This window comes from Priapulus caudatus, unplaced genomic scaffold (genome assembly GCF_000485595.1).
Source record: "Priapulus caudatus unplaced genomic scaffold, Priapulus_caudatus-5.0.1 Scaffold1525, whole genome shotgun sequence".
NCBI classification, from domain to species: Eukaryota; Metazoa; Priapulida; class Priapulimorpha; order Priapulimorphida; family Priapulidae; genus Priapulus; species Priapulus caudatus.
Window position 1 is genome coordinate 64,121 of NW_014578586.1, and position 13,535 is coordinate 77,655.

General features: G+C 41.9%; 3 protein-coding genes across 3 annotated transcripts in view; 2 read left to right on the forward strand and 1 right to left on the reverse strand.

Annotated features, from left to right (window-relative positions):
• LOC106816906 (sodium- and chloride-dependent glycine transporter 1-like) overlaps positions 1–3,144 on the reverse strand; it is a 17,939-nt gene extending 14,795 nt beyond the window's left edge. Inside the window, exons 1-5 of the mRNA XM_014821549.1 lie at positions 3,096–3,144; positions 2,860–2,969; positions 2,006–2,182; positions 1,400–1,503; positions 466–590 (exon numbers count right to left, since the gene is read on the reverse strand). Of these exons, the coding sequence (XP_014677035.1) occupies positions 466–590; positions 1,400–1,503; positions 2,006–2,182; positions 2,860–2,969; positions 3,096–3,144 (565 nt within the window). The remainder of the gene's footprint in view (positions 1–465; positions 591–1,399; positions 1,504–2,005; positions 2,183–2,859; positions 2,970–3,095) is intronic.
• A 1,674-nt stretch (positions 3,145–4,818) lies between these two features.
• On the forward strand, positions 4,819–6,626 carry LOC106816908 (kynurenine formamidase-like). Its single transcript, XM_014821551.1, has 2 exons — positions 4,819–5,220; positions 5,488–6,626. Exons 1-2 carry the CDS (start codon positions 4,825–4,827, stop codon positions 5,968–5,970), a joined length of 879 nt encoding a protein of 292 aa, XP_014677037.1. The 5' UTR covers positions 4,819–4,824; the 3' UTR covers positions 5,971–6,626.
• Positions 6,627–13,051: 6,425 nt separating this feature from the next.
• The window catches only part of LOC106816907 (high-affinity choline transporter 1-like), a 16,906-nt gene continuing 16,422 nt past the window's right edge, over positions 13,052–13,535 (forward strand). Inside the window, exon 1 of the mRNA XM_014821550.1 lies at positions 13,052–13,447. Within this exon, the coding sequence (XP_014677036.1) occupies positions 13,267–13,447 (181 nt within the window). The 5' untranslated portion in view covers positions 13,052–13,266. The remainder of the gene's footprint in view (positions 13,448–13,535) is intronic.

Consider the following 13,535-nt stretch of genomic DNA (forward strand, 5'->3'; position numbering starts at 1 on the left):
GGTTACGGAAAATTTATGGCCTAAAAAAAGTGTCGCGGCGGTCGCCGCGGCTGCCGCGGCAGTTCCGACGCCCTTGCCCTAGATCCACTCCGCACACACCATTAGACGGAAAGTATAAGCGAATGGAGTGAAAGCATTTATTACCGCGCGTACCTACATCCTGCGCAGGCGGTGGGCGTTACGTAGTGTCGTCGTGCCCGGGAGAAGATTCAGCTCCTCCCCTGCTCCGCGTACCTTTACCCCTCCCCCGTGTCCTCTCCCATCACCAGTGTCCCTCTCCCCCTATCCCGCGCCCCTCCCCCTATCTCGCGTCCTTCTTTCCCTCCCTACCTCCCTCACCCCTCCCCCGTGTCCCTCCCCTCCTCCTCCTTACACCTTTTTTACCTCCTTACCTGCCCCCCCTCCCTTCCTCACCCTCTCCTCCCTCACCCCTCCCCCGTCTCCACCCACGCGTCAGCCCCTCACCTTGTGCGATGACGTGCTCGACGGGTTTGTCGAGTTCGTGAGCGAGGAAGCCGATGACGGAGAAGATGACGAATCCAGCGAAGATGCTGGTCAACACGTTGCTGAGCGACACGATGAGAGCATCCCTGAAAGACACCAGCAATTAATGAATGCGAGAGGGAGAGAGGGAGGGAGGGGAGGGAGGGAGAGGAAGAGAAGGAGAGAGAGAGAGAGGGAATGAGCGAGAGAGTGAGAGGGAGAAAGAGAGAAAAAGACGAGGAAATTCAATGGAAAATTTTGTCTAAAAATGTACAAACGACATTTAGAAAAGTAGCTGAATAGAGACGATGACAAATGTCACGTAATGTGCGACAGAAGGACAAGATGTCATCCAAGTCTTACAAAAATGTCATCATCATGAATCATGAATGTCGCCCCTGAGACATTCTACGCTGATAACACCTAAGATGAGAAGCAGGAAGAGGGGCCATCGTCGTATCCAACCAAATAATTACATTCGAACAATAATGACGTCGGTTACACCCATAGAAATACAAACGCGTAGCCAGGGGGGTCCTGGGGGCCCTAGGACCCCCCCCCAATCAAAATCAAAATCATAAAAAAACATTTTTTTCTCTATTTTCTTTTTCTCTTAAAAGGTGTATAGTATAGAAGAAATAGTATTGTCAACAAAACAGCGTCTAAATTGATTTTAAAGCACTATTTTTACATTTAACTAAAAAAAAAAAATTTCAGACCACCAGACCTTGTTACTCGCTCGAGGACCCCCCCAATCCAAATTCCTGGCTACGCCCTTGTAGAAATATATATATAGACACTATAGTACTAGTCTAACTAGTATATTATTTCTATGGGTAGAGCCATTGAAATATATACAGACACTAGTACTAGTCTAGTATTATTTCTACGGTTACACGATATGGGTTACACCTACTTGTAACAGTTGTTGTGAAACTTGTTGTAGCTTGCCAGAGTTATAAGGCCTCCCCAGGCGGGACTCAGGGCGAAGAATATCTGTACAGCCGCATCTCCCCACACCTGAAGGCAAACGTAGACGTACCTGTGTATCTACTCACCTGTATCTGTTACCTGGCTACAATGAAGAGCCTCGCAACACACAGACGAACACGTTCACCACACACGCACACGCGCACGCACGCACGCACTGTGGTGGGGGTCAAGCTGATATATATATATATAATGTACTCCACGTAGTCTGCAGATCACTTCCACATTTTGGAAGACAGAGGGCAAATGTTTAGTAGGTGAGTGGGTGGTGGGGTCGAACTTATATATATGCGTGTGTGCATGTGTGTGTGTGCGTGTGCGTGTGCGTGCGCGTGCGCGTGCGTGTGTGTGTGCGTATGCGTGTGCGTCTGCATGTGCGTGTGCGTGTGTGTGTGTAATCCACGTAGTCTGCAGATCACTTCCACATTTTCTCTCAGACTATGACATAACCATATCCATAATCTATACGTATATTTATCGGGTGTCCGTGCGTTTCTCTCTCACAGGTGTGCATCGACTGCCTGCGACCTACCTGAAATATCGGCTGGCTCGAATGTCGAATCTTGTAGAGCTTGTAGATGGCTAGTATCGGCGTCGCCGAGATCGGGACGAAGGCGATAATCCAGCCGAGGGCGTTGGCCCAGTCCGGGTAGACGTAGTCGCCATACGAGGCCGGCTTATACTGAAGCCAGTTGAACACCAGGATGAACTGGAAAAAGAGATGAGATTGTCGTCGAGTACATGCAGGCATCACTCAGTACCGACGCATCTGCGGATAGGATGTAGTTCTGCATTCGCGAACGCTCTTGCGTTATATCAGGAGTAAATAATCACAAATCAAACCAAATTGTGATTATTTACTCCCGATTATGTGTTCAGTCAAAGTTTAGAATTAGCGACCGTGGCCAATAGATGGCGCCATCTACATCATACATGCATATCTTTTGTAAGGTAATTACCCAACAGAGGTTAACAGTTTTACAGCTATTTACGTACTATTATATATACTTATATACATTATTATATATTATATATATATCTCGTTTAAAAAAGTGTCTGCTGAACGCCATGCTAACGTGGACAAATTAGCTATAGGAATATAGTAATTAAGCCATCTGAGATTCTAATACGAAAGATATCAAAATATCAAGAACTAATAATATTAATAATACTAGTTTAATACATGTATGTAGGACTATTACTATTATTAGGCCTAGCTCTTGATGATATCAGGAGTGAATAATAATAGATTGATCTATTATTTAGATTAATATAGATTGATATCGATTATATAGAATTGAAATTAAATTGAATATTGATAGATATTGAATATAGATTGATCTGTCATTATTAGCTATTGATGATATGTTATAAGCGCTGTCTTACCCCTATCGTCAGCGGACATGCAAACTTCCACACGAATATCCACGTGTAGTGCCACAGTTTACTCTGAACGCCTATCATCCGCTCTATATCCTTCAGGAATTTCTCTGCCCCTGGGGAAAAAAAGATCAACGGATATTGCAAAGCAGTGTCACACGCACAATTGCTTAAACATGAAACACATTATAATAATGAACATACAGTACGTGGAACCTCGATTTTACGCGCTCCGATTTTACGCGAATTCGGATATAATGCGATGAGTCGTTGGACCTCTTTTATAGCCATTTTTTTGCTCTTATATAGCCACGTATATATATAACCCCGATTTAGCGATGACATTTTATGGACCCCAACCATCGCGTTATAACGGGGCTACACTGTATATATGTATGTATATACATATATATGAATATATGAATATGGAAATATATATATATATTCATGCCGTAACATGACAGTTACATTAGCCACTAAACCTAATGCTACGACGGAATAACACTGGATACGCCACAACGCTCATACGATAACAAAAGTCAGTAGAAATGCAAAATAGAACTCGTCCATTTAAACCATTTAAAAGAAGAGCAGCTAGACGACTCATTGAAGTGAATAAATTAAATCTGGATGCATGGCAGCAACGTATTAATAAAAAAAACCCTGTGCAAGAACGCTCGCACTGTTGAATTAATCACGTTACACGCTTTCAAAATACGGCGACAATTAAAACCTTGACTCGTTCGGTGATTAACCCGCTAACGAGACATTTCCTTGAGGCTAAAAGACGATTACAAATTAATTACGATCAATCGGCGATGACTTTTGAAACTGGATGTAGATTTTAATCAAAGCACGGGGCAGTGAAAAGCCTCGAGTCCGTAACGAGAGAGGCGGGGGAGAGTCGGCAGGGTAGCGAGGGGAATGGTGTGCGCGTGAGTAGGAGGGGGAGGAGGTGTGCGCGTGAGTGGGAGGGGGACNGATGGCGTGATGATGGATGGATTGATGGATGGATGGATATGAGAGATGGATGGATGGGATGGATGGATGGATGGAGATGGATGGATGGATGGATGGATGGATGATGATGGATGGATGATTGGCATGGATGGATGGATATGGATGGAGGATGATGGATTGGATGGATGGATGGATGGATGGTGGATGCATGGATGGATGGATGATGATGGTATTGGATGCAGATGGATGGCATGGCTCAGGCATGGATGGATGGATGGATGGATGGATGGATGGAATGGATTGGATGGATGGATGATGATATGGAATGGATGTGGATGGATGGATGGATGGATGGATGATGGATGGATGGAGGATGGATGGGGATGATGGATGGTGTGGATGGGATGGATGGATGGATGGATGGATGGATGGATGGATGGATGGATGGATGGATGAATGGATGGAAGAATGGCATGGATGATGGGATGATGAGATGGATGATGGATGGATGGATGGGATGGATGGATGGATGGACTGATGGATGGATGGATGGCATGGACGGATGGATGGCATGGAATGGATGGATGGATATGATGGATGAGATGGAATGGATTGGATGGATGATGCATGGAGTGGATGGATGGTATGGCAGCATGGCATGGATGGATGGATGAATAGATGTATGGATGGATGTATGGATGGATGTATGGATGGATGGATGGATTGATTAATTAATTGATGGATGGGTGGATGGGTGGGTGGGAGGTAAGATGGATGGATAGATGGGTGGATGGATGGATGGATAGATATGTGCCTGATTGCATTATTAAATAGTTAGATGGATGGAAAGATGCATAGATGAATGACCGCGGATAAGAGATATATATCTAATACTATAGATGTAGGTGCAAATATTTTATGTAATTAGACAGTTGGTGGATATACAGATTACCTAAGCTTAGAATGTTTTAATCGTTTTGGTTTCTTATATTTGTTACCAGCAAGGAAACGATGGCTGCCGTAATTATCGGACGTCTATTGATAACAACGCTAGTCTTCGCTGCCGCCATATTGGACCGAGGTAGCTGCGAGGTAGACGAGGATGTCATCGACCTAACGCACACATATTTAAACGACGACATGCTAGCATGGCCGACGGATCTAGCGTTTAACATCAGCGTCGGCTTCAAGGGTAAGACGCCAGGTGGCATATATTACGCGGAGAATCGGTTCTGTACGAGCGAACACGCCGGAACGCACATGGACGCGCCGACGCATTTTTTCGAGGATGGTAAGCCCGTCCATCAGATATCGCTGAAGACCATGATCGGTCCCGGAGCCGTCATCGACGTGTCTAGCAAGACCAAAGATAACCCAGACTACGAGGTCACCGTGGAGGACATCTTGGTGAGAGGATATATGGCGTTTTGTATATCGTTCCGCGTCACCTCATCGTCATTCCATTCTGTGTCAAAAAAACACTGTATATTCTTTACACAATTCTCGTCGTTAACGGCACATTATAGACAGAGCCAACCGCTCGCTTTCCGTTTGCGTTTAACTGCACATTATTTTTTGCATCGCTATGTTTCTCCACAGCCGAGCGTATACAGTACAAAATTCACCGTCTATAAATACTTTAGATATATGATCATGCATGTCTGTGTTTAATAGGACTGGGAAGCTGACTATGGCCGCATCCCAGATGGAGCCGTGCTTTTGCTGAACACGGGCTGGCACCGACGCTGGCCAAGTGAGGTAGATTACCTTGGTATGGTAGACAGTAACGACCCCTTTAAGTCAAAGTTTCGCTGGCCGGGGCTGTCTGGGGATGCGGCTCAGTGGTTAGTCGACAACAGAAGTATTAGCGTCTACGGTGTCGACTGCGTATCTATTGACTACGGTGCTTCGTCGACGTTTCCCGTGCACAAGATTTTTTTGGGCCCTGAAAACGAGATCCCGTCACTCGAGAACGTCGCAAACCTGGATGCTATGCCCCCGACGGGCACGAGAATCTACGCTATCCCGATGAAGATCCGTGATGGCACTGGCGCCCCCACGCGGCTGTTCGCTGTAGTAAACGGCGCGCAGCGCCACTTGCATGTGTTTGGGTTGATGGCCGCTGTTGTGCTTATCGCCACACACTGTCTGTTCTAGTTAATTATAAGCCATCGCGGTGGCCGCAACCCTATATAGTTGCTGTTTGCGTTATGGATTGTAGTAATACAACGATCATTGTACGAATATAATCGGTAGTTTTCTTCAAAAGAGAAGGGTATGTCATATATATATATATATATATATATATATATATATATATATATATATATATTATCCATGCAGAGTTCTAGATATGTTAATTTGGTATGTTTTATCACTGTTATTATCTACTAATTCAAAAAGAGTTAGCTGCGATCTGATAGTTCTGTAGACTTAGATTAGTAATGTATTCATAAATAGCACATTCATCGCTAAGCACAAAAACAATAACGCGAGGTTGTATGAAATTTTACTGTGCTGTAGCTGGTGTTGGGTTTATTTTATCAAACATTATGTGCAAATAATAAACGTAAAAGTATCATTACGCTGCTAGTTGTAATGGAAAGAACCCGTTCATTTGAAAAAAAGATTTGTTGTGATCAAATATCTAAGCTCCTAATACACTGACATGTGTTTCAAATGCCATTCCCTGCACTCTATACATTCTAACAATGCCCTCTCTTCTCCTGCTCGTTTGCGCTTCGCTTCATATGCGCTCTCGTTTGCCACCCTCCCCCAAATCTCTGGCACTACCACTGATGTGACGTTCGTCACGTGACTATACGCATTGATATGTCGTAGCCCGTTATCCCGACTACGGGTTCTTTGGTCAAACAAGTATTTACACTCTTGAGTCTCCACGTATGTCCACTGTAGGCTGCTAGCAACCAACCCAAATCATTGCACGGCAAACGACATAGGAATTTATTGAACAAAGGCCTCAGCCTTATTACTTTCCGCTGCATCGACATATATACTGTTTCAACATTTACTCTTCTATCTTGAGTTTACTGTCTTATTGATGCCCGATAAGCGGTGTTTATTGCTGCTACTGCCTTTACCATTTAAATACAAATAATTTCCGCTCAATACATCTCTGGGTAAATAACCGGTAGTTGTCACTCCACGCAATAAAATCTTATCGCCTAATAATACACTGTTTGTGGTCGTTCGGCGAAACCTAGTTGCAATTACATGCAAGACGACACTGTGCTTTGGCTCCGCAGAAAATTCTCTTGTGACTTGCTTAGCGGTTTGCATTCTCTCCGTCTGTAGATAATCGGAGTAAGTATCTATGTGTAAGTTTGAATCTCTGTCATTAGTAATACCTCCGCTGCGTGAACTCTTTCTAACTTGATGCGGTCTCTAGCAATTCATTACATCTAGTAACACTCAGTTATACAGTGCGTGAGTCGATTTATTCATAAATAGCAGATAAATTGTTTACGTCGAAGCTTGGTTATATTCGTCTATGGCGGATGAAATATTTACCTTAAAGTTAATATTAAATTTTATTCGTTCATACTCAAGCAATGTTCATTGGTGAGATAAATCTTGATTTTAACATACATAAGGTGTATTCGGATAAAGAGGGGGTGCGTCCACATATTATTCTCGGTATTATCACCATTACAGTGGAGACACAATTAAATACGTGTATGTATTTCCTTAATGGGTTTTGTTAGATCAATGTTTCTCTGATTAGGAATTACGAGAATTGCGCTGAAACAAGATTTCAGAGATTGGTAATTTTACTAGCTGTGCACAGCAGCTCAAATTTGCAAGCAAATATTGTACAGACGTTCAGTATCCTCGAATCTGAATTGTGCGGTTTGGGGTTATTGACTATCGGTAACGTATAAATTTAATTAAAAATCGCACATATATAAAATACAAAATTTCGCATGGGAGTTCTCTTCCGCAAGTTAACAACTTAGTACCGTCTGCATGCACAGAACAAGAGAGTTGCTTCTGTTTTGAAATTCCTGGTTTTTGTTATGTTTGATTTAAGTTTAAGTGAGCCAATCGATGGTGTGTCCAACGTGAAATATAGAGCTATTATGTTCGCCTCCTTTGTTAAATAATTATACGTTGAATATAAAGAGCGCATATCCGACAGTCATTTAATATGATAGATCTATATGCGATTCTATTACTAGCCGCATCGAAGTTCTCTGTAATCTAGCGAGTATGCGGGGTACCCAGTATCTTCCGAATAAAAAATATTTTGCTGAAACTATGCTTTTAAAATGTATATACAGCAAACTTCCGTCGCAGTAACTTGACATGGGGAATAACTTCTGATTGCTCCCTTTGATAATCATAGAGTTCCCTGGTTGACACAATACTAATGAAATTTAAATTAGCCAATAGATTGCAATGCGTACTACATGGCATACATAACTGTACATTTAGCTTATACGAAATGAATGAAATTGCATTTTGTCGAAATTATAACGTATAGAGATTACGTTCCTACTAATAATTTGACGATACGATCTCGATGTTCCTGACATGTTCGATAAATGACATAGACACCAACCAGATTGACAACCAGACGTGATAATTGTAAACAGGTAGGTAAATTAGAGAATAATGCATATTTAGAAATTAGATTTGAGTCGCGGGCTTTTAACTGCGCATGCTCGTGGACGGCCAAATCTTGCAAAGGGGGACAATTTCCTGTTATACGATCATAATCGAAAAGCACAGGCAGTGATCACAATCTCAAGCGAGAGATTAAAACAATGTTTATGCCGCGGACATACTTTGCGGAAACAAACACAAAACAAACTCCGACGCTGCATGATCTTCAACTGCAAACAGAGTGTTTACGATAAACATGGCGGCGGTACATGATTTGTAGGATAAACCGGGAACAGCGATAAACATGCGAGACTCGTGGTTTCCCCACTCTTTCAATTCATCTGGTAAGTAAAATATATTTGATTAGACACTGAGCGGTCATTTAGAGTTCACAGAGAGTTCGCGCGGATAACTCGAGTAAATTAATTATCCTTTACGTGATAAGAGAAATGTGTTAATTAAGCTTGTGCAGCAAATACAATCTTTGTAAAAAAGTCTGTATTAAATACAGTTTTAGCATATTTTTCTACATCTGCATGGGTGTCCGTGCCTTTTTACTTCTAATATATATATATATATATACATACTATTTGGAAGCTGTGTAGACTATTGTAGTAGTTAATTGGATATAAAGGAATTATACTTGAAAAGCGAATAGAGGCAGCTCGCAGTAAACTAATTAAATGGCGTACTGATGACGACTCGTATTCCTTTTTGATGCACGTGTTGAGAACGTGGGGGGCGAGTCGTATGTAGTCTATCATTTACATCGCTTGTAACATGTGCCTATCAGTATCACGTGTGGACTCTCTGACTTTATAATGTGATCGTAATACTGGAACGGGGTCAATGAACGAACGCGGAGGAACAGAGTTGCGGGTCGCTGGAATGAGCTGTGTTTATTAGAATCAAGCAACAAGCGACAAAATGTGTACGTTTTGTTTGCGCACTGCAGGAAGAATAGTTCGAGTGATCTGCACTAACCGATAGTGTTTGCATACAAACCTCTTTCTGTATATGTCCTATCCGTTTTGTTTTCCAATGGATGGCCTTTAATTCCTCGTGTTTCCTCGTCCAATATCTATGTCTACTATAGCAGTTTAATTGGTTGAATATGTCTTTTTCGCTCGGGATGTATCCTGACAATTAGTCCTGAAATCGCATTGTGCATATCTCCCGGGCATGCATCTATTCATTTTCGAACCCTATAATTCTGGACTGGGTGCTATATTCTTGATGCATCGTACGCACTGATATTCTGCCACGCACTAGCTGTTGAGTTGAGCTTCTCTATGAATTACTAACATTTTTATTTACGGTTCAACGATGTGGCAACGCGCACGGTAGACTTTTACGGTCGAGCGTTTACGGTCGACTGGCTATATCTACTAATATAATAATGGCATATTGGTTCCGAAGTGCAGTGGTATTAATTGCCATGGAAGTGTGACAATGATAATCACATTGTTATTAAGTCATTTAGTGATATTATTTTTGTCAATTTTTTTATAAATGGTTTTAATTAACAAGTGTCACAGGGTTTTGTTACAAAGTTATCTTGCGTAACTTTTTTTTTTAAATTTTGCGTTAATTAAAGTTATTTTGCGTAGTGCGTTGGCGTGGCGTTAAAGAGATAACTTTTAGCCAGCGAGGTTGCGGTTCCGGTTCCGGTGCTGGTTGCTTGGTCACTTCTAGGGGGGAGTGTCTATATTCAGGCCGGTACGGGAGATTACGGTACGCATATATTTGCTAATATATTGACTAATCGTGCGTCAATAAACTCAATATTCACAGAGAGTATAGCTAAGACATGTGTCTATAGGTATCTAGAATTTTAGAAATTTAATCATCTGTAATTCACTTCCGCGCGCATATATTTGCTATATTGACTAATCGTGCGTCAATAAACTCAATATTCACAGAGAGTATATGAATTCAAGCCGGTACGGGAGATCATTTGCATAATATATTCTAGATACCTATAGACACATGTCTTAGCTATACTCTCTGTGAATATTGAGTTTATTGACGCGCGATTAGTCAATATATTAGCAAATATATGCGTACCGTAATCTCCCGTACCGGCCTGAATATAGACAAACCCCTTCTAGGGCGTATACAGATATATGGACTCCCTCGTGCACCTGCCGATGCGGCGTGTTTGTAAGAGGCGTTACTCATGATTTCCATGCATCGGTCACTGGCACAAGCAATTAACCTGAGAGATAACGTCAATAGGCGCGTTCACACTGGCGGGAATTAGCGGGATGCAAATCTCGGTTTTTGCATCGCGATCGAAATACCGAGATTTTTACAAGTGTGAACGCAAAAATCTCACTAAGTATCGCGATCAGCATCGCGCTGCAAATCGCACTTTTGACTGCGATTATTTGGAATTAGCGCGATTAATTGCACCGCGGCGTGTGTGTGAACGCTCGCGCAAATAATCTCGGTATTTTCTATCCCATTATTCCAAGCGATCGTATCAACATCCGACAGTGAGCATGCGCAGTTCGATTAATAGAATTATTCTGCTCGGCGATTAGCGAGATATTTCCGCCTGTGTGAACAACGACACAATTATCTCGGTATTTCCATCGCGATTAGCATCGCGGTTTTTCTTGTGTGTGAACACGCCTACTATAGCAACCTGAGCAGACAATTAATGGCCGAGTAATATCTACACAGCCCTATTCAAAAATACAAATTCAAACGAACAGCCAACTAGCTGATGAATGTTACTGTTATTGTTAGCTACAGCTGCATTTTGCTGAACTTACACATAAGATCTAATTGTGCCTCAGTCGGTGCGACTGCATAGGATCTTAAATTAAAATCATGACGTGTAATATTATACCGTCAACTTAAACTCTCCTAAATTTCTGCTGCTACGTAATTAGCACGGTATACAGCCTCGTAATAAGCACAAATGATTTGATAATTTGTCAAACATTTTGAAATGAACTCATACACTACGTGACACAATTCAGATGCATAAAACGACTGCCAAAAAATCTTACATCCATAGTAAAAATTGCAAAGCTTATGTGTGCATTAGGCCTGAAAAGTCTTCCTTGTTGAGCATGTGATTATGTGTCATTGGGATTTGCTCAGAGAGGCATGTTCTCGATATTACATTGTATCACTATGTTTTCATAAGTCCGTTTTTGTATTGTAGGGATACAAACAGAAGGTACGTTTGCTAAAGCCTTGGAGAACACTGCCGGCAATTGCACAATTTCCTTGTGTCTGACGCAGAAATGCTAATGTCGGTTGTCTTCTGTTGGGAATGTTGCTGTGTGTTTAAGAGTAATAGTACCTTCGTGCTCGCGTTCTGTATACTAAACTCGTAAGCTTTTACACGATTTATCTTGACCACGGTAATGTTTGTATTCTGTCTTGCTTCATAATATTATCTCGGTGTACTCGGTCACCTGTATATGACCACTGCTTCTGCTATGTCTCATCCTCAAAGAACCAATTCAAATTTAGTTTCTTTGTTTCAGTAATTCATAACTGGATCTTGCTCCCATCATTTTTAGTGAACTGCTATTCTAAAACCTCTGCTGCTATACGCAGGGTCGATATACCGATCTGATTGACGTCAAACTTTGTCTTTGTTATAGTCCTATGGACTCTGAAGTTACCATTATCTACAAGATTACGATACGTAATTTGTAAATTATGACTGCTCGCGACACGAAACCAAAATTCGCCATAACGGAATTTTTTAAAGAATGGGTAAGTGTTTCTACTCAGAGTGGCATATTAAATCTTTGTAAAACAGAATGTATGTAATAAATATGCAGCCAGCTTCAAACATGTCAAATAGATCGTCTTTGATACATGCAACATACCACGAGATATTCTTTGGTTTGTTCAGTATCCAGTTCATCCTATATGAGTATAATTTTTCACTGCTCACCGTATTGATATTGTATTTATGTTTGTGAATTGTTATGTATAGCTCAGCCCATGTTAGTAGCCCTTCGATAAGATTGTTAATTTAAATAGATATTACAATATGTCATTGTAGTGTAGATAATTGTGATACAGTCATCAGTAGGCTGAGGAATAACACTTTATTTGCCTTTCATATTGCTTGAGTTTATCTCTTTCTATTAGCCTATCTGTGAGCACAAGAACTTGTCTTGTTTCATTAATAAAATGATTGTAAATAAACAAATTACATTTAATACTGATGCCTATATATTATTATTCCTTATTTATTTTCTATGGCATATACAAAATCATCTTCTTGTGTATAGACTCACAGAAACAACCCCCTTGTGAGGATATGTGCAGTGGCGTACGTGCGGTAAGATAGCGTGTTGTAGAGCAGCATTTGAAAGAAATTTACAGGGGATTATTACTAATAATAGGCGATAGAGAGTTGATAAACATTAAGACTTTGGTAGTAAATACAATTTGTGTTTATTTACTATCATTTTATTATTAAAATGGCTCAAGTACCTTCTTGTGGCTGGGAGGCCGGTTAATAGATGTGAGAACCATACGCAGAAGATACCAAAAGTATTCTGTGCTACTACGTGCTGCCGCCTGTCGGTGATGCCGCGTCGCCCAATGACGTGGCATTATAGAGAGAGAGAGAGAGAGAGAACTTTTAGCCAGCGAGGTTCCTGTTCCGTTGCTGGTTGCAGCGTCACGTCTAGTGCGATGCAGACGGGCGTCCAGTTCTGTTAAACGCTATTGGAGCATAAACTGAGCATTGACGGTGACCAGCCTGACGGACCCTCGCCGGCTATAAAGTCTCTCTAACGACAACTTCTTGCGTTGACTTTTTTCCAGATCACTCTGCTAGGAGCAATGGCGGTTAATATTAGCGGCATCATCTCCGTCATCGTCTTCTACCTGCTCATCCTAGCTGTAGGTCTCTGGGCAGGTCGCAAGACGAAGAAGGCTACCACCGGAGGCACATCAGAATCCGATGCGCAGTTGCTAGCAGGTCGAAACATTGGACTGTTTGTTGGCTCGTTCACAATGACAGGTACGCGGCTACACCCACCCACACACACACACACACACGCGCGCGCGCGAGCACACTCACACGCACGCACACACACGCGCGCGCGCGA